Source organism: Stegodyphus dumicola, chromosome 1, assembly GCF_044657685.1.
Source record: "Stegodyphus dumicola isolate Sdum_Otavi_A_Nest chromosome 1, ASM4465768v1".
Lineage (NCBI taxonomy): Eukaryota > Metazoa > Arthropoda > Arachnida > Araneae > Eresidae > Stegodyphus > Stegodyphus dumicola.
The window spans coordinates 193,109,334-193,132,296 of record NC_140768.1 but is presented as its reverse complement, the minus strand read 5'-3'; the positions used below and the strand labels follow the sequence as shown (position 1 = coordinate 193,132,296).

The 22,963-nt window shown below is 31.2% G+C and overlaps 1 protein-coding gene across 2 annotated transcripts in view; it reads right to left on the bottom strand.

Moving 5' to 3' along the window:
- Positions 1 to 22,963, bottom strand: part of LOC118192695 (protein SHQ1 homolog) — a 64,957-nt gene that overhangs the window by 5,333 nt on the left and 36,661 nt on the right. For both annotated transcript variants that reach the window (XM_035363691.2, XM_035363692.2), the window contains 6 exons: positions 21,272 to 21,384; positions 17,204 to 17,257; positions 13,996 to 14,096; positions 13,862 to 13,915; positions 9,325 to 9,448; positions 4,126 to 4,246 (listed from right to left, as the gene is read on the bottom strand). In XM_035363691.2, the coding sequence (XP_035219582.1) occupies positions 4,126 to 4,246; positions 9,325 to 9,448; positions 13,862 to 13,915; positions 13,996 to 14,096; positions 17,204 to 17,257; positions 21,272 to 21,384 (567 nt within the window). The remainder of the gene's footprint in view (positions 1 to 4,125; positions 4,247 to 9,324; positions 9,449 to 13,861; positions 13,916 to 13,995; positions 14,097 to 17,203; positions 17,258 to 21,271; positions 21,385 to 22,963) is intronic.

The following is a 22,963-nucleotide window of genomic DNA, read 5'->3' as shown; positions in this document are numbered from 1 at the left end:
ATATGGTGTATCGAATTGAGACAGTTTTTCATAAGCTATAATGGCAACAATGATTGCAGAGCTTAATTCCTAAAATTAGAAGTACCGGAGCCCTATGGAAGACTGTCAGCAAAGAGGAACAAGAGTAAATAAATAAATAAAATGACTATTAAGCTCATTAAAATTTTTTAATTAAATAGTTAATTATTATCAAATTAATTAATAGCTATTTAATTAATGTTTATAAATTGTTATTGAATCAATAATTATTAGATAATTATAATTCGATTGATAATTATTAGATAATTAATTATTATTTATTGAAGTAATTACAGATTAAAGTAATTAAATAATTAATATTAAATGTAAATAGATAAATTAAAATTTAATAAGCAAATTTTTAATATAATTTTATTGCTAAAAATAAAATTTCTACTGACATTGTTATTCAATTACATAAATGCAATGCCTCAGCCTTCTTATTTAGGGCTCCGGTTCGCTCCGGCTAGAATTATGATTTATTACAAAAAACTAAGAAGCATCGAATTCTGGCCTAATTTAAGCTCTGATCGTATGGGAAAATCATCACAAAAATTAAATACACTTAAAGTATAGCTGATAAAAATTAAGATAATGCTAAAAACAGGGCGAAACAGAATGAAGGCATGAGGGTATGAGCGGGTAGAATAAAAAAATGAGGGGAATCTTGGTAAGACAGAACGTTTTCTTTGATCGCGGCTCTCTGCTGATATAATTATAGCAATCAAGCGGATCAGAGCAGGTCAGAGGTAATCCTGTATCTGACTATATGATTATCCTGTATCATACTCCTAAGGATGAATGTAAAGTTCTTGGTTACATTTTTCGCCCCCCGTATTTTGTTACATTAGTGGGTACTGTGGGAAGATGATGTATAGGACGTGCTTGAGCAGTTTATCTCAGCATTTCACTCTTATTGTACTCGCTGTCACTTAACGCACATTTAAGAACACAAATTTTCCTTCCTGGGAAGATAACTAACCATCGATAACAATACACTATATACGATGGCATGGCAACAAATTTAAGCATTCCTAAACAAATTCTCCCAAATTTATTGCCCTTCTGAAAGGGAAAAGTTTCTGCATGTGAGTGAGGAGACTTTACTTGAACGTCTCATATTCTCATGAGTTCGTATTTCAAGGGAAATAGAGTATTGCAAAGTTTGCTTATTGTTAAACTAAAATGTTAGGAATTCTAATTTTTTTCCTTGAAATTGTGGTTCAGTTTTATAAAAAGAAGTACCGGAGCTTATCTTATTTAGGGCTCTGGTGCGCTCCGCCTGAAATATTAATTTATCTTAAAAATTAAGAAGTACCAGAGCCGGACTCTGGTGGGCTTCGGCGCAATTTAAGCACTGGGCACACGTAGGATCCAGAGTGTTGAATCTAGGTGGTAGGCATGGGCAAAAGTTGTCAACTAATTAGAAATGATTAATGGGTTTCTATCGAGTTCCACTCCAGTCACCTTTAGGTAGGATAGGGAAATCAGATATTCCACATGCTTTTGCAATGCAATGATTAGTATGTTGAACCAGTACACTGAAAGTAATGTGTTTGACAGCAGTTATTCAAGTATTTCTTGCTTCTCATTTCCTCTTGCTATTTGCTGTGTAAGACAAACACAAGCAATGGGTTTAACATAATAAATGAAATGGTCACAAAGAATGTGAATATTACTTTTTCTTGAAAATTACTTGTAAAAGTACAGCTGTGTAAAAATATCCGACATTTTAATATTTAAACAGAAAAATAATCTAATAAAAGTATTTGAAATTTATTTTCATATACAGGCTTGGAAAATGAAACAAATATCTGGTGAAAATAGGATTTGAATTTCAAATCAGTGCAAACACTTCTAGTTAGAAGCCCTAAACTATTTAGAATTTTATCAACAGCAACAACGTGGAATTTGAATTTTTAGCAATATTAGAAGTATAGACTTCAAACGTTCAGAATCATTTAAAAAAAGGGGGGGATACACTGAAGTTTAAGAAAAGATAAATATTGGTGCTCATCTGGCTGGTGTTATCATTATTTAGACAGCCAGATCTTTCTGATCTATGAAAGCACATGTCTGTAAAACTACAGAATTCCAAAACTCTTGTCCAATTGGGAGTAACTGGCTGAAAATACTGAAGTATTAAAGAACTGTATCCCAAAATCATCAAACAGCGGCTAGTCAGGTTATGGCAGGATTTAATATTATACTTATCTACTTAAACAAAGACTGCACACTGGGAGCATCATACACTTAATATTAATGGTCCAAGCAGCCACAGCATAGCTCCAATGATAAACATAGTATCAGTAAAACTGCATTCATGTGAAAAACTTGAACAATATACAATGCAAAATGTGTGGGGTTGTCTTTATTTTGGGGTACCCCTTGGATTATCGCCAATTTGTTGTTTCAGTTATGGTAACCTAAGCATTTTAGGGTGTATTTTGGGGTACCCCTTGGATTATCGCCAATTTGTTGTTTCAGTTATGGTAACCTAAGCATTTTAGGGTGTATGTTTTGGAAACTCTATCATGATGTGATTGGTTGTAATGCGTGATCACAGTGCTGGGATTTGATCATCGGGAGAATATTTCGCAGGCCTTATTTCTGCATTGATGATAGTTAGGATGTATGTTGCTTATTATGTGCTTTACATTGTAAAATGGCTGCCGGTGACAAGATTAACCTGAAGTTTCTGCACAATTTGGAACAAATGGAAAAGAAAGAATTGATTAACTGTTGTGTATGTAAAAGGTTTAATCATAATTCAATGGAATATCTTACTTGGAACAATGATCACATCAGATTGTTGGAAGCCATATGATTGTCTTTCTAATAATGGCTTTATTCACTTCTCAGTAAATTACAAATTGACATTCGGAAACTGAAGCTCAAGTCAACACTCTCGAATGTGGGTGTAATAAAAAGGGATTTTGGAAAGAAATGCCACTGACAGTCCAGCACTATGGAGGCTATTTTTGTTCTTACATTTATGAATTTATGTCTCAACAGCAGTTTATAGATTCTAGTTCATATAATTTAAAAAAGGTTTTGAATGCTGTTAAGGAATTATGTGTGCTACACACTGAAGATACAAATTTCTAAATAAGGTAAGTTGATATTTCATTTTTGTACTCTGCATATTAGATAAGATGTATTTACATTTTTATGTTATTTATTTGTTTCATTTCGATTTAAAATGCAGTTTATTGAGATTATATTTTTTTATATTTTAATTATGTTTTACTGCATTATGTTTTGGATGCCATTTTACTTGGGAGGACGTTGCATGTAAACAGGAATGGTGCCCAAAAAATTGCTAATTTTCACGAGGGACTGTGAAATATATTTTTCCCAATGTGTGTTACTCAGCAAAGAGTCTACTAACATCATCTTTCTCATTTCTGAGAGCATTTATACATGGACACTCTTTCAAAGGTAGAAGATTCAGACTGTGTTATGCCCAGAATGAAACATGGAGGTGAATTAATGACAGTTTGGGCTACATTATTATGGAAGCTTCTGAGAACACTAGTCTTGATGACACTTCTTGATTCACATCACTATCAAGCATTATCAATAGATCCATACACCTAAATGTCAAAATTTTGCATTGCAGAGGGTGTGACAACCAGGATAACGATGAACTCCCTAGTTTACACTGCAAAACAAGTTACACTGTAGTTTAAAGAATATGAAAATGAATTCTAACATCTTCATCCTGTGAAATCTCCTAATCAGTCCTGCACAATCACTATTCAGCCTACCTGGAATATGAAAAAGGGATATGAAATTGTATTCCTCTTCCCTATCACTAAGTAAAATAGCCACTGTTTAGCAAGATATGCTAAATAATTTTGATGATAGAATAAGACCTGTATTTGTCATTTTCCAGAATAATCACTGCAAGAACTGATCAACAAAAGGATATCGAATTAATAAAGTCATACAGCATATTAATAAAGTATTAGGCTCCAAGACACGTCATGTGTTTTTGTTTCATTGCCCAATCCTTGCAATTATTACAGTGTGTCATGTATACTGATACATATATCAACTTTTTCACTTTATAACTAAGTTTAAGCATTAGTGAAAAGTACAAACCTTTTGTTTTGCATCCACACACAATAATCGATGATGTAAAGATCATTCAGTATATATCTAGGTTCACTGGAGCAAAACATTTCATGAATTTCTAACAAGCACTTAATAACATACTTCCTCCCTATAAAAAGATATGTAAACTATCTTAAATATCATAGTACATAAAAGATACATATACAAAAATTATACGCATTTCTACTGTTCAGATGTGAATCTGTTAATTAAAAAATGTTCTCAACAGCATAAATCTGAGTTTTATTCTACTTAGGCAGTTTAATTTCAGAAGTTTTAAACCATGCGTGAAATTTATATGCACTAGTCAACTCACATGAAAATAAAAGAAGGAATAAGGACTGCAAATTCTATGCACTGTTTCATCAATGATACAAAGAAATTTACATAAATAAAAGCAATGCCAGACACTATATTAACTTGACGTTTAACCTGCTAATAAAAAAATGAATTACAATGAAGTATACTTTTACATTACATCAATATTAACAGGCAGATATTTAATATCTAATTTTATGATTACTTCTAATACTAATCTTTTGTTACAGAATGTAGAGCAATATCAGATCCATTCAGAATTTTTAAATGGCCTTTCATATGAAAAAGATCGGACAACTCTTTCAAGGATTTATTCTTGTTAAAATGAATAATTTCTTTAATTTTACAAGTTTCATAGGTATATCAAAAGTGCACATACATTTGGGAAGGAGGGTAATATTTAAGGCACAATAATAAGCAAAGTTCCAAGAAGATTTTTGGCTCTTCATTTATTCACTTTTTTTTATTAATATTAATTAAAAAATTAAGCATGCAAATTTTTGATTAAGAGATGGCAAGCAGAAAGTTTACAATTATTCATCCCCTTCTGTACCTTTTTATATATGTTTTAAGTACCTCCCATTATTTATCAAAATAAAATTTTTTTTCATGAATAAACAGTGTATGACAGTCATTTGCAATTCCTGATATATTTTCACAATTTGAAGACAACAATTTTTCCTGATATATTTTCACAATTTGAAGACAATAATTTTAAACTGCATTAAAAAAGTTGCAAAATGTTCTTAAAAACTTTATACATAAATTAGAAAAGATATAATCTCTCTTAACTGAAAATTAATAAATTACGGTAAATATTAATTTTTGACAGAATGTTCCTTATTATAAATTTATGAGTTATATACATTTCAATAAATACAATAAAATAAACAAGAATGTGTTTTAAAAATGCATGTCTGCATATATATACATGGAAAAAACATAAAAATTAAATAAATAAAAGGGCACAAATAGTTTTAAGATATTGGCTAAAATTACCCTTTGTTGCTCAGTGTTCCACTACATGGAACACCTAACTTGAAACGCTTCTGAAAGCGTTAAATTCAACCGTAAATGCATAAAAATGCCTTTATAATATACTTCGAACTTCTCTTTTTAAATAGTAGATCGCAGCACATCACAAGAAGAGCCAGAATTTTCATTTATGATATGTTATTAAAATCCACTTATTTTCTAGTAATTTTCTATATTTTTTTTAAGATACAAAAATTTGTTTAAAAAAAAAATTTCGTGTAATTTTGATGGCTGTACTCTATTATTCGTTATATATTTTTTTACATTTTTCATACAAAAAGCATGCACAGAATCATTTAATATAACAGGGTGTTCAATTAGTGGGAACACTGCGCCTTTATCAATCTCATGCTATTATGCATCAGGTGGTGGTGGTGGTGTATTTAATTATGGCAAAGCACACTAGGACTATCTGCCTAAGAGGAGGGATGCCTTCGTGGAGGACTTTCTAAGGGAAACTGGCTCGTATTCACGTTAAACATGGGGAAAACCATGAAAACACCCATGCAGCCAACCCGTTCGCAGGATTCGAACCTTGGACCGAACTACCAGTGTTCGGCGACTTTACCGCTCGGCCGCTGGTAGGCCCTATTACGCATCAGAACATCTGTCTTAGGAGAAAACATCTGTTGTATATGTTTTCTATTTCCGTTGTTTTGGGGGAATGAAGTCAAACAAAGCAGTCTTGAGGGATGAGGTGTGATTTGTACTATGAAAGCCCTAATATGAGCATCTTGAAATTTTCGTGAGTAGTTTTCAGGCGGGAATTTTATCAATAGCTCGAGTCATTTTAGGAGCAGAGCGAATTTTTTGCTATCGCTTTTTAGTTTCATTCCCATTTATTTTCAATAATTGTGTAGATATTTTTTGTGTATGTATATCTTATAGCTTAATTTTCTTCATTGTTAATATTATTTGTAGTTAATTTTTTATTATTAATTTTCCATACATGGCACGGAGAGGTCTCGTTCATTCCGAAGCGCTAAAAGTGCTTCATGAGATACTCTCTGATTCTGAATCAGAGCATGAAGATAGCAGCGATACTGAGATATACGCTCCTGAACCACTTGTGTAATCTGATGATGATATGTCGGATGAAACTCATTTATTTGATGAGAAAGTTGATGATCCACATCACCAAAGCCTCTCTACGCAGCCTCATGTTTTTACTTGGAATTCTAAACATATTGTTGCACGGAACATAAGCCGCACAAAACGAGTTTTGTGTTCAAAACCTGCAAAGTAGATTTGTGCTTCTATGAAAATGTGTGATATGTTTTGAACAATTTCACGAAGCTAAGATATCGAAATATTTGTAAATATTTTTGTATATAGGACTTGTGTATATACATATATTTATCTTATTTATCCACATTATATTCAAGAATGTTGTTTATATCCAGAAAACCATGTATACAACCATAATACAATGTTTTTTTGATTACTATACAAAAGCATCTACTCATTTCTGTGCTTCACTGCAATGCTCGCTTAGTCGCACTTTTAGGAGCTCTGGTGGCGCAGTGTTCCACCTCATGGAACACCCACAGAATTAAAACGGTAAGTGCGATTTTTACAAAATTTTACCTGTATACTACTTTAGGCCTAGATAGACAGCATACAGCTTTTTTTTGTTGAAAATATGAATTTAAAATATAGTGCACCACAAAGGGTTAGAACTTGATTCCCAATTCCCTTTACTAAAAATATTCAAATAACTTTGAATATTTTGAGTTGCTGAAGACAAAATAGTAACATTCCTGTTATTATTGCTGTTAATAGAAAATTAAGAATACTGTTGCAATACATGTAGAGATCTACAGACTCCGACCTACAGAAAAATTTGCCAGTCATGAAGATATAAACAATATTTTCACAACTTCGAAAATGTGCATGTAAAGGATATTTTTTTAAAAATTAATTGTTAAATGTATTTAATTTAATTACATTTAACTTAAAATCCATTTAAATAAAAAAAAACTGAATAATCAAAAAATACTTATTGTAAATTACCGTATTTGCCGGCGTATAAGACGCACTAGCCTACAAGATGCACTCCTTTTTATACACATTTTCGAAGGTTAAAACTTTATTACTGATCATTAATTCCAACAAGTTCTAATCATTTTCTCAGTTGGGGATGGCCCGAAATGCCTCTCTGTTTCCATGTTCTTTAGCATATTCAATCACACATAGCTTGTATGCTATGTTATAGCAATGCCGACATTGTTTTTGAGCCATAACTTGCCAACAAAATTTAACAAAATTGAACAGTAGAAATTTTACCAATTTAGAAGTCATTCACAAAAATTGTAAAGGTTAAACGAACTCAGCTGTGATCGTCGATGACAGCACATGCACATTCACTGAGCTCTACGTAACTGTAATATTCCCACACTCCACAAGGGAACAAGGAAATAAATCACATAACTCTGATTAAAGGAAATTTCCAGAAATGAATGTAATCAAAAACTGAGTATCGACGTATAAAGACACACCCCCTTTTTAAGACCTATTTTCAAAGAAAAAAAGTGTGTCTTATACACCGGCAAATACGGTATATGCACATTTAGTTAGAAATCTCCATTTTAGTACTCAAACAGAAATGTTACTAAATTTATCAGCATATTACTGAAAGAAATATTGTTACATACATACAGGGTCATAATGACTGTATGCATACAGAACCGATGATAGCTTAATAAAAATCTACTCTTCCCCCAAAAAACACTAAAGTTCTGGAACTTTTCACAAAAGTACTCGTACAGCTATTCTCAGTATGAAGGAGCACAATCATTAGTTACCACTTCAGACTTCTAAGAATGTTAAACATAAAGCAGTATAAAAAGCCTCAATGCATAAGCTCAGACAATGAAGTTTCAATACTCTGAGCTAAACACTGAACTGAGACTTTCTAGTCTTATAGTTTTATTTATTTATTTTTATTTTTATTTTTTATATAGTTGCTAAGAAATTTAGAATAAATAAGCATGTTTTGCACGTATGAGGCCATTTTCATTTTTTATTAACGTACCAGAGTTTACTCACATGATCAGATTACAAGGCTTCTACCTTCTTGAAGTTTTTGGTCATAGTATCACTTGCTAATTGCTTCCTATTTAAGAAGACAAGAAGCAACTTTTCTAAATCTTCTAGAACATGTAGTCATTGTTTCAATACTCTTGCAACTTCTTTTGCTGCATTTAGCCCCCTTATTACTTTTTTAACATTGGGCAAACTGTCAACATAGATATACCTCCTGTATACTTCATTGGTGTTTCTTGATTATTTCTATACTGAATTGCATTCTAATCATATTTTTCTTACATGTTTCCTCACAGAGGCAGAAGCTATTACTATTGTACAGATGCTAAGAACAGTCAGAACACTTGAATTCTGCATATAGATATGGTCACAATGCTGTAGTGCTGACTGTACAAATGAGGCATACTGACTGAGATAAAACACTGCAGACAATTACAGTCTCCCAACAAGAGAGCAAAAACAAAGATTCACAAGACCTAGCTTGTTTGTCAAGTTTAAATTTTTCATTTGTCTTGCACAACCCAACTGAGACTGAGTTACTTGCAATTCAAGATTTAACTGTAATAGTTATTTGACAAATCCTGATTAAATTCTTAAAATCTGAGTGTACTTTGCTCAGAAAAATGAGATGATGCAAAAATGAGATTGGGGGAAAATGTAAATAAAATTCAGAAAGACATAACCTGTAATCCTCAAAATTTGCTAATCCACAACAAAGCTAGGTACAAAGCTGTACGAATTATTGGAATTCTATTGCATTTATTAAATACAAATACATAAATTACATACCTAGCAAAAGTATTTTCTGCACATCATCTAAAACAGTAATAGAGAGTTCAAAATGTCGATACAATGGATAACACAGTGATCTTCGAACACAGCTGTGAGCTACTTCATACACAGAATTAAATGACTAAAACACAGCAAAAATTTTATTAATTACTTATATAATACTTTAAAAGTACACTTTACAGCGACATTACACAATCAAGATTAGTCAATTACATACATCATATCATTTATTTACTTTCATGAAAGGAATTTAGAAGATGATATAAAAATAAGAAAATAGTAGGCATATGCAGGCAAAATATAAATGCAGGATAAGCCAAAAAAATTACAACGCAGTCATGATTATTTATTAAATACTATTAGAATAGAAATTTTAAGAATTGTTCTGAAGAATTTAGTTTCTTCAGAAATAATTAAATGCTTTTAAACTTTCTCTAAATCACTTTTAGATCCAAATGAATTCTCTCCCTAAAATTTTAACAGTAGGAGATTCTGTCCATCTCAAATCTCAACTATTTAAACTAATAAGGAAACAAACACACTAGAAGCAAGACTCCCACTCTCAAATCTATTTTTAAAAATAGACTGCAAGTTAACCCTTTAACTGTCAAGTTATTTTGATGATATGGGTACACAAATTGTCAAATTTTTTTATTGCAAAAATCAAATGTTTAGTACAAAATAAAATATTCTTAAGTAGTTAAAAATTGATATTTTGAAGTACATGGGTAAACTTTTTAAAGTTTTGTAGCCACTGCGTATTTGCTTGAGGCGGCTGCCACTCAAAGTTCGCTTCTAGTGGAGCACTATTTTCTAAAAATGAAAAAAATTAATTATTTTCTAAAAAATAAATAAATATAAGTGAATACCTATTAGTAGTTCAGTAATTCAGTCATGTGTGGTACAACTGGAAACACTTTTCCAAGCACAAACCAACTCCACAATCACTACACCAGAATTGTGATTCCTTCCTTATCTTTTCCCCATTTTTATCCTTTTTCAAACAACACACTTTGCACTGTCTAGGCTCACGTTTCGCAGGAGTAGGAGGAATATGGGATATAAAATGTCGTTCAGTAAGACGGGCAGGGTTATCTATTGTAGGTGGTCTGCCAACATTCTTTTGTCCAGAAGCTGCATCATCATATTTATGTAAAAGCTCTTCTTCAACTTGGATTCGAAATTCTAAAAATGTAATATGTTTTCCAACTACATTTTTATAGAGCAAATATGAGTTCCAGAGTACCTTGTCTAGTAAATGTAAAAATATCTTTTTATAATATTTTTTCTGACATTTTCGGATTGTTGGATGAAATGATATTTCCTGATCACAGCGATCTACACTACCCATAGTTAGACTGTAATTAGAAACAATCTTCGGCTTGAGTATATCTCCATTTTTTTTTATTTTTGAGGCTGACCATGGAAGTATCATGAATACTGCTCATCAAACACACATCCTTCATCTTCGGTTGAAGAATCTAAATCATCTATATAACGTTTCAAAGAACTGGACGCCATTTTACAACAAAAAGATCCCATGCACTTTGAACCAAAGAACTTATAACCTCTAACCTTTGAAATCTTCAGTAAAGTGCTGTCATCTATTGAACTGAGTGCACATTAACTTTTCCGGAGATTCAGTCGGGTTTGACAAAGAGATGAAGCCGAAATAAACGTCTCCCGATATATATTCATGTATAACAATACAATGCACTCAAAAAAAAAAAAAAAATTACCCCGAGTAATTCTCGGGCGTGACATTTTCGAACACCAGTGCTGTGCCCGAGATTATCTCAGGCATGACAGTTAAAAGGTTAAATAAACCCAGGAAATCCTCAATTTTCCTTATATAGTATACCGACATGAATAAGATAAAACTTAAAACACAAATACCTTTTACTTAATTGTAATCAGAATTTTCCTCCCAATCAGTTCCCTCATATATTTGAGTTCTTCCTTTTTTTTCAAACCTTTTTTGTACTTTTTATGACAAGTTCCTTGTATGACTACTTTTACCAATTTTAATTTTTTCCATATACTATATAAGCTTTGATTGAATCTATTTATTTTCTATTTTGATATGAGTTGGTCTTTCACAGTTCTTGATTTAAGCGAATTTGGTTTGTACCAATTTAATTTGTACCATTTGTTTTTATGCAGTTTACTTGGGAGGAGATTCTTTCTATGCTAGCCAAAAGAGCAAGATAAAATAGTTAAACTGCTCATAAAGTTAGAAAAAAAATCTCAGCATTATTAAAGGCCGTCTTCTACATTATATTACAGATACTGAAAACTTAAGGATGGTTTTAGAACACATATCTAAAACTTGTTTATCTGAATTCAGCATCTAGAAGATCTTAATTTGTCTTCAGAAACAAGGCGAGGGAACTGCATTGCTAAATGTAAAACTGAAGATGGTGAATCGGTTATGTACTGCTACTGGATCAAGAATACCTAGACTAGACTGGAGACAATTTTATCATAATTTAGAGAAAATCTCTTTTTAATTTATATATTTAGTTCAATGAAAAATTTGTGATCATATTTAAACCTGCTTACACAATCACCAAATGATGCTTAATTTAATAAAACCACCAAAGCCCTCCGAAATATATTTTATTCAGAGGTTTATGATTTTTAGCATTGCTTGGATCAATAAGTTGACACCACCTTTCATGAAAACACCAAAAATATTTTTAGTATCACTTAAAACCACTGAATGATTTAAAAGCAATCTGAAATGTTCAGACTAAAATTTTATATTCAGATGGATTTTTTTCTCCAGTAAGTATCTTGAAAATCGCAGCATATGTTCAGTTTCCTTTGGTATCATAATACTGGAAATATTCCCTCCACCATCTGCTTGGTTTGTTTCTGAATGAGGCTGAAAATAAGGGAACTTCCCAACATTAAACAATTTTTATTACATTGCCACGGGATGCCCATCAGTGGCTAAGCAGTAAAGTCACTGAACAGTGGTAGTTTGACTTCAGGTGAACAAGCAGCCTGCAAACCCATTTTTGTGGCTTTTCCCATGTGCAATTTGGATTAGAGGCAGAAAGTCCTCCATAAAGGCATTTCTTCACTTAGGTGGATAGCTCTAGCATACTACGCTATAATCTAATAAACCAAGTCAAGCCATAGAATAACAGAGGTATTTGTGCTAACTTGTGGATTTTATGCTTAGCAGTATCTATTAACATGTTGAAGTCAACCCTTTGGTTACAAGATTATGCACTTCTTTATTCTCAATTTAGCGCAATACCTGTTAGTCATAAATTTGTAATGCCATCTGTTTGCACTCACTGCAGCACATAGCTGGAATGCGAGCTGAGCTGGTTGATGACCATCAAAAGGTTAGCCTTTTACTGCCATGGGGAAAATAATGAGAGACATCTTCCATAAAGATATGATGGTAGTACCTTAACTGAATGACTAGCACAAAATGCAAAAAAATGTCAAACACATCCCATGTTAAATGCTGATGATACATCCTTTTTTAATAGCAAATGGACCCACTCTTAGTACCTACCATAGTGATAAAATTATCACTTCCAAAGCCAATAAGATTACTTACTGGAATGCTTTTTTTCTATGAAAAGACCTTTTACACCTTGATATATTTCTCTAAAATACCATTTTTCACATAAACAATATTAATGTAATCATCTATGATATTAAGTTTCCCAATATTAAAATATCCAAGGTCAATAGCTAGAATTTGTGAAACAGATATGTGTTATATGTCACTTTCATCTATTATCATTTAAAGCTTGTCTTTGCATATGCTAGTTTGGTTTATGTGATTATGGCAATGCTGCCTAATATAAGATAAGGCACTTTAGTTGCCTTCATCCGAGTTTGTTTTACAATACTGTTTCTCATGAAATGTTTTTTACATGTTTCATTAAGATGACTGCATTGTGAAAATGTAATATGCTTAGAAATGATTGCAGCAATAGTTAAATCTGCATTTGCTGTTTCTTCTTTGTAAGTTTACTCTTTGTGTCGAAAGGTCGAAAGGTTGTCTTAAGCAATATTTTGTACTTTATGTTTAACTGTAGTTTTGTATGCTATAACATTGATTCAGTGGCATTCTTTAATTTCATTTCGTAATAAATATAGTATAATGCACCTTTTGCATTACTATGTTCTTTCAACCAATCCTTTAATTCTAGATCTAACTATTCATGTCTAAAATGTTGAGTATATCAGCATTTACTCAGGTTTCTCTGCAGGGAAGAAGTTAATAGTTATTTAAAAATGTTCTTTAAAATTAAAATAAATAAATAAAGGCCTAATCCATTATTGCAGAAAAAAAAAAGTGCCACTACAATTTAAAATTATTGTATCTGTCTATGTAGCACATGCATAACTGTAAAAAATCACATAAATTTAGTACAAGCACTTGAAATATTACAAACTCATATCAGTAATGCTAATACAGACAATTAAGAAAATTGTAAGCTGTTATATTAAAAATTTCTTGAATGGGAGCAAACTATAACTATAATTAAAACCTAACACTCACCTCTACCCATGACAAAGTAGCACTTATTTTATTTATCGTCCATCCAGATTCAACCTACAAAGAGAGAAGGAAATGAGTATCTACTATGTTATTGCATGTCAAGGACTGAAAACAATTCAGAAATTCATACTTACAGTATTTTCTCCCTCAGTCGTTCGCTTGTTGTAGGCATAAGCAAATAGGATATCAATTAAACCTAGTAATGCCACTTTTGCTTGTGATTTATCTAGTAGATGTAATTAGCATTAAGGAATGAAAACTGAGAAAAATGGTTAACTGGTAAACACTGTTATGCATATAGTATTACATTAAACTAAGGGGATCATATGTCTTGAATTCCATGGGACAGTCCTGAATTTTCAATCGCTGTCCTGATTTTTTACAACTAATTTTTTTATCCTGAATTTATAGCATTTGTCTCAAACTGCCTCTAAAAACAGTAGTGTGAGAAAGTTAAAGTTTAAATGCATATATTTATTCAGCAATGTATATTGCAAACTGAGAATACAAACGTCAGTTAAGAGATGAACACCATATCATCAGCATAAACAGGGTATTCTCCATCTAGCATTTAAGACAAATTGTAGTGGAGGAGTTCTATTTTTCATTCCTATATTTCTTTCTCCAACCTCCTAACATACACTGAATTTTTGCCTGAAGTTTGGATTTTCACTTACAGACAGCACTGCAATTTTTAATTGATGGACTATTTTGATTGAGATCTGAATTTATAATTTATGTACATATACTTTTAAATTACCAATGGTGCACTACATATGTGTTAAGAGTATATCTTACAGCAGTTTAACTTATTTTTATTATTGATTTTTTAGTAATGGGTTAAAAAAAAAGTACACATTTAACAAACACCTACAGAAGGAATTTGAATTTATTGACAAAAACTAAGTGATTCCGATGTACAGTGCAATACATGTTCTTCAAAATTTCAATAAGATCATACAGATATTAAACTTCATACAAATAGTAGAAAACATAAAATGTCAAACTCTGATGCTGCACCTAGCTCATCATTAAAGAATTTCTTCAAAGAGGAGAAAATGGGCGATAAGGAGGAAGAATTAGCTGCATTAGAAAGCATTTTTGCATATCATATTATTTGCCACAACCACAGCTTTAGGTCAATGGATTGTACATCCAAGCTGCTTCAAGTGGCATATGAGCCTAAATTTACATGTGCATGAACCAAGGCCAAAGCAATAACATTAAATGTTTTCATGCTTTACGCTTTAGGAGCTTTGCACAATAATTTGGAAAAATGTTCATTTGTTTCAATTTTAACTGATGTGCCCAATTACAACGAAATAAAACTTTTCCCAAAACTTACTAGATTTATAGATTGGAGTTAGAATTGTGGAGTTAGAATGAAAATATTAGAATTTAAATCCTTACCTGGTGAAGCATCTGATATTAACAACAACTATTTAACTAACTCTCTTGAAAAGAATAATTTAAAAGACAAAGTTACTGATCTTTGTGCCGACAGTATGAATTCTATGGAGGAACTGATATACACGGAGAAAATACTGTTATTGTTAAACTGAAATAAAACTTTACCCATGGTTTAATTGGAGACAGATGTGCAGCTTATATTATCCATAACATTATTAGAACATTAGCTGATGTTTTGCCAGTTGATATGGAAATGACTATTTCTAAGATATGCTTTAAATCTTATACTGTTACAGTAGAAAAACTGAAAAAATTCTGCAATTTTGTAAAAACCGATTTCTTAATGATCCTAGAGTATTCATAAACAAACAAGATGGTTGGCATTATTCCTGAAGTGTAATCCAAATGGTTTTACCACTGAGGGCTTATTTTGAGTCTCAAGAAAAGTGTTCCATGCTTGTTTTAAAATTCTTTGAAAATCCAGTTGCAGAAGCTTGGCTTATTAAGACTAAGGCTTTAATACTTCATACAGTTATTATAACAACTGAAAATCAAACAGCATCTGTATTTGGCGTAATTGCTTCAACAGATGCTCTGAAAGCTTCAATATTGAGCAAGATATAGCATAACTTTATTCCATAAAATGTTAAAAAAATTCTAGAAAACTTGAAGAGAATGGAGACATGTCACACTATGAAGTTATTGAATTTTGAGAAGCTATTGTTTCATTTTATCAGACTGCTCTTAATTATTTGGAGAAATGGACAAAAAAAAGTATTTTAGGAAATTGAAACGTACAGCTGTATCATAGTAAATGAAATCCCGTTTTGGTCAAGTTGAAACAGCCTATTGTTAATTAATAAAATAATACCAAATCTTAAGTTATTGCATATATAAGGAATATGTTTACATTAAACAATATATCACGGAACAAAAAATATTGGAATGGTCAAAAAATACGATGTGCTCAGTTCAGAGGTGGATGGAAATAACTACATATTTTAATAAGAACCAGGTTCTTTGCTCACATTTTTTAAATTGCCAGCTTTTCTTTTGCCACTAATGCTGCAACTGAAAGAGTATTTAGCATTATGAAGCTTTTGGACTAGTAATAAGACACAGTTTTTAAAGTGGACACTTTGAAGGGTATATTAATCGGTTTTGATTTATTCTTTCTTTATTAAAAATATATATATCACTATTAAAAATAAAACAAAAACTATTTATTTTGATTTATATATATATACTGACCTACATACCACCTACACAGCAATAATGGAGATATGAAATCCTCAAACCATAAATTTCAAACATATGATTAGAAAAAAAAAGAAAAACAATTTGCGACACAAATGGAAAGAGTATGTGAGGCTATCAGGGTTAAAAAAATTTTCAAATGGATAACATTAACAGAAGGCTAATTAAATGCGAGAATTACATAATTCAGGATGATGAAAACACTGATTACTACAATAACTATTATACTCAGTATCACATAAGAAAAAAAAAGAAACTGAAAATCACTTGATATAAATTTACATTTTATAACTATATTAAACTGTTATGCTTAGATATTAATTACTATTACAAGTTAAATAAGATTATCTGAGTATGACAAAACTCATAAGGACTATCTGTCTAAGGAGAAAGATCCCTTCATAGACGATTTCCTAACTCACTCATATTCATAATACACATGGAGAAAAAAAAAACCACACAGCAAGCCCATTTGCTGGATTTGAACTACAATCGAACTATCAGTATTCAGCCTTTTAACTATCCGGCCACTAGTGGGTCATTACTAATAAAATGATAACAAATGATTTACCTTTTATTCTTTTACAGTTAAAAGATAATGCCCGACCACAACTATTATACAAAAGACACTGAGAAAGTTATTAAAAAATAATTACTTCCTTAAAAAAAGGATATATTCCTTGCATGGTAATCTTCGAAGTCTTTCCTTTTCCAGTGATGTAAAATGAACTAGAACAGAAATACATACGTAGCAATTTAGATGCAATCAGATCATATTAGTTATCAAAATTCATCTGCAACATTTTCTTCTAGATTAATCTGATAATATTATTATATGTACTAGTGATGGCCATATATATGTTTAACAAATATGTACAAGATAAACTTTCTTAATCTCTAAAAATATTTGTGCAATTGTACTGCTTCTATTTCTAGCAACATATCTGAGGACCAAAGAAATCAAATATTTGGTTTACATGCAGACACAATTTCTGAAATCAAAATTTACATACATATATTTAGTTAGACCTTTCAAACTAAGATGTGAAATAAAATAAATAAAATCTTATTTAGCTGTATTTAAAATTATAATTATTCAATAAATTAATTTAAAATACAGATTTGGTGAAAATAGTTGACTTATTTTCAAATGACTTTCAAAATTTATGATCCCAGAGTTATAGCAAGTGTATTAAAGGAAATAAAAAGCAAAACTGCTCAAATTTTAGTTTCAAATGCCCAATATCATTTGTTTCAGTCATATCGACAGCATCAAAACAATCAAATTCTAGCCTCATTTGCTCAAGGATATCTTTACCATGGGAATTAGCAATGATAGCACCAATGCAACACTTTTAATATCCTTCTCTTAAAGAAATAAAAGAATTTAAGTACACTAGCTAGCAACTGTCTCCACGCTATCATTACAACTCAGAGGATGACTCTGCCTTCCTCCGAGTTTTGTGACAATACTAGTTCTTTCTCTATAAAAATGGAACTTTTTATTTCCTGTTTTGGAAAAAGAGGATGGGCACGGTTTCTTTTAACTTCCTTGTACGAAGTAAAGGAAGCATTGTAATTGCGAAAAATTCCAGGTTTCATATTTCAATGAAAATATTCATTTTGACCCTCTATTGGATGAAATTCAATGATGTTTTTGTGTGACATCTGTATGTGAGAACAGAATAAAGAACTCTTTTTCCCCAAACGAATTATAAACTTGATTTAAAATGGATTTAAAAGAGATTTATTTTCGTAGTGTCTGTACCTATGTACGTATCATGTATAACTAAAAAAAAAGAGTAGCCTCAGAATGTGATATTTTGTATATATGACTGCTGTAACATGTAGTTATGCACCTCCCTTTTGGGTACAATTGGCCGCACCTAAAGCATAAAAATATATACACACATACCCAATCTACTCGGCTCAGTGAGTTTTTTTTATATATACATTGGTAAATTGTGCCCTTTTTGCTTTAAAAATGATTGATTTATGTTGTTCTTACCTTCTAATTACGGTTTTTTATGTCTTTAGTTCAACTGCATGCAATAGTTGTAGAATTAATTATCAGCAATAAACCTAATTGCCAGTGCAGCTAAGCCTAGTTTTTTTTTTTTTTTTTTTTTTTTTTTTTTTTAAATCATAGCAGCCATACTTGTTTACATTTTAAACTTAGCAGATTAGTGAATAAAGTCTTTCTACCAAGTAGAACTAAAACGAAACTTTTAGTTTCATGCGCTGAAAAATCTGCTTTCTTGCCTGCTGGCCGAATTGCTTGTTTTTGCTAAGAAAATGTAATTTTAATTGTAAGAATTGTTTTTTAATTGCTTTACCTGTATTTGGTGTTTTATGTTTTTCTAAATCTTTCAATTTTTAATGAAGATATTTTGAGTTTTTATGTATTTTTGGCTTGCTGCCAAGTGAGAACTGAATTAATTGAATGAGAAATATATCTCTAATGAAATTCGAGGAAGTAATTCAAATGAAATGCAGGTAAAAATGCGTATAATTTAATATTCCGTACAAGGCAGTTGTGCGGTGTAAACATAAGATTTTAAGAAACATAAGGTTCAAGAGCGGGAGGTCTGGAATCACCTCCCATACAGCCCTGATTTGGCTCCAAGTGACTATTTCATTTTTCCGGCGTTGAAGCGATACTTATCCAGAACACGGTTCACCTCAGACGATGCAGTGAAAACAGCTGCCAAGAAACGGCTCAATGAGCAGGGCCCTGATTACTACCAAGACGGGATAAACAAGTTGGTCAAACGTTCTGACAAATGCCTAAACAGGTTTGGCGACTATGTGGAAAAGTGAAGGCCAGATGTGTCTCTTGATTCCCATTTGTATCTTGCTTCTATTGTTAATAAATACTTTTTCATTTGCTTGTAAACTTTTTTTTGGATCACCCCTCGTATTTTACTTAATAGTTAAGTACAGAATTTACCTTAATTTTTCACAAATAATAAATGGCAAAACACATCAGGACTGTCCGTTTAGGTAGAATTATAACTTAGTGGGGGACTTTATGAAACACGCTGACTCATAATAATGCTACAATAGGGGGAACTATAATTCTAATGTAAACTGTAACCTTGTAAGTTATGTTTATGTGAATGTGACAAAGCACATAAGGGTTATCTACATAGGGGAAGGAACCTTAATGGAAGATTTTATACAGATTTTGTTTTATGACACACATACAGTAAATACCAGCTCATATTTGCATTATAAACTACTAACAATATTCAGAAGTATTAAGCAATCTTATGCAAGTAATCACTAGTGAACTTAGAATAATTTTTAAAAAGTTCAAATTCTCACACAATCACTTCACACAAAATTACTACACAAAATTATTTAAATTATACACTCCACACAAAAAATAAGAGTTTAAAATAAATCCAAAACATAGTTTAAAATGCAGAGCACGACACGAAAATCTTACATTCTTTTCATTTTCAATGCAGAGCACGACACGAAAATCTTACATTCTTTTCGTTTTCAATGCAGAGCAAAACAATGGAGGGAAAGTATGAAAAATTGCTCTTAGTGGCACGGCCACTTTCTTTTTTTCTTCCCCCCTTTTTTTTAAAAAAAAAGCTACAAAATTTTCTGCCACTTAGTATGCATTAACTTCTTATTTTAAATATTTTGTTTTTTTATATTTCTTAACGATCTAAATATTATTATATTGATAAGTTAATATATAAAAGAAGATTATAAAAACAAAGATAAAATGAGTAATTATACAAATCTGGCTAATACATCTTCTTTAAGCAGTTCTTCATTAATAAGTTCAAAAAGCAATGCCACTGAAAGGTTTAAAAACAGTATACTGTATGGACACGTATTTGGCCTTTTATATCATAAAACATAGTAAATTGATGAGTATACTTATAAATACATCAACCTTGCTTTTTATCACAATGAATTTTAATAGTATTTGAACACAATTTTACATTTTAACTATGGGGAAGAAATTCATTACTGGTTTACTGGGAAGGTGCTCATTATGTACAACAATGGTCAGTGGGGTCTTATCAGCTTACAGGGTTTGGTGAATGCATAATTTCACAATAGTAGTGCACTCTGGATCAATTTACGAACTACTGGAAATGATGCTCATGGCTAATCCAAAGCCTATTTTATAAAAGGAGGGAGAGAAATAATTCATATTATAATTAACAGAAAAATACTGAAACCAATTTACTTTTACTTTTAAGCAGTAAGAAACTACTAAATGATGTTGAAAACAATATTCACAAAAAAGCTTGAATAATGTCCTTGAATTCAAATTCCTATAAAAAAAAGTTGATTACAACTTTTTGCTTCTTACAGTATAGTATTTGTATATTCAGGATTATGTATTTGTTGCAAACAAAAATATACTCTGGCATCACGTGTTACTATCGCTGTTATCCAATACACTGTTTTTACCCTTCATATTTCCTCCAGACAGTATTTTTTCAGCATTCTGCAATAAATAAATTTAGAAGACCTGGTTAATTGGTAAATAGTAGTAGAAGTAATGGATTTCCATCTTGGTTAATTGGAATAGACTCTTGATTCCCATTTGTATCTTGTTTCTATTGTTAATAAATACTTTTTCATTTGCCTTGTAAACTTTTTTTGGATCACCCCTCGTATTTTACTTCATAGTTAAGTACAGAATTTACCTTAATTTTTCACAAATAATAAATTGGAATTTTTAAATTATGATGGGAGGGGGAGTCTTACTTTTTTCATCTACCACAATGGATGCATCACTTTGAAACTCATCACAAAGCTTCTCCCATTCTGGATGAAATTTCAGTATTTGCTTGATTTCTTCATCTTCATATAAGTCAGCTCTACGAAAAATTTAAAACCAATTTTTTAAAAATGTGAAAAGCATAGTTTTCCCAAAATCCAAAAAGCATTGCCTGAATTATAAATTGAGAAATATTATACAATGTGTAGTTATAGCATATGCACTAAATAGAAATTAATTTTTTTCAAAAGTATCTGAAGATTAACAACAGGAATGTTAAATACATTTATGTGTCAAGAGCCATCATGAAAAAAATTGCCAAACATAACCTTTATGCACTTTAAAAACCACCACCAGACACATACACAGAAAAAAAGTTAAGCATAACAAAATTACATTCACATTAAATTTCTTGCGCATAGTTTCTAGTGCCACACATTTGCAACAATACAGTTTCAGAGAGATTTTCATTTCCATTGTTTGGTTCAGTTTATTATGGCAAAACATGCTAAGACTAATTCAGAAGTCAAACAACAAAAATCAGCGTTACATTTTCAAAATTGTTGTTTGACTTCTGAATTAGTATTTATTCGGCATGTTATTGTGTCTTAATGCTAAGACTATCTTTCTAAGGGGGAGGATGCCTTTGTGGAGGACTTTCACAGAGAAACTGGCTTATATACACATTAAACATGGACTGAAGAATCATATCCATTAAATGACATAAGAAATAGCTAAAAATGTAAGAAACAATTACTGATTACCTGTACAAAGAATAAAGTAAGATCAGTTTCCAGCCAGCAATCAACTCACACAATCTAGACTATTAAAAATCTATGCCCATCTGTCGGTTTGCTTGTGCAATTATCTCCTCCAGAACGGTGGGAGTTTAGAGAGAGGTGCCCCAAAAATTCGTGGGAAGTCATTTCGACCATTCTCATCTTTGTACAACTTTAATCAGTCAAGATATTAAAAACTCTGAAACAATTACTTTTTACACTCATTTTTCCAAGTGTCAACAGTCTTGCATCCTAGAGATAAACATCTGCTTTATTTTAAAAAGCATTGCCATGGCTCACTTTCAAGTCAGAGTTTGTTAATAAAAATTTTAAGTTTTATAAAATATATAAAAATAGTATTTGCCAAATATTAAGTATATTATTATCACACAAAGTCATATGCTGATAATGAAGAAATCATGTGATTGCATGTGACGTTGTTGTAAGTTGAAAATTTTTCGTTAATGTCACCATTTTAAATACATAGCTGCTGCTGGCAACCTTTTTGTTTCAGGTTCATTAATTCTTTGATTGATATTTATAAAAAGTAGTTATATGTCATTAAATTTAAATCATGATGTCATATGCATACTTGCCAACCTATGACACTAAAAAATCAGGAGATTTTTTTAAAGAAATTAGGAGCTTTTTTAAAGTGTTAAAAAGACTTTTTAAATGATAAAAATATAGTTTTTAATAATTAATTAACTTTACACAGTTACTAAGTCTTAAATGCAAGCCACACAAAAATACCTTAGACATAAAAAACATTTTTATTACTTGCATCGTTTAAAAAAAAAAGACACTTTAATCAGTTTTCATACAAATGTTATGAACAGTGGCCGATTTTGCTTTCGTTAAGAAAGAAACTTCATAATTTTGTTCATAGCAATTGCCACG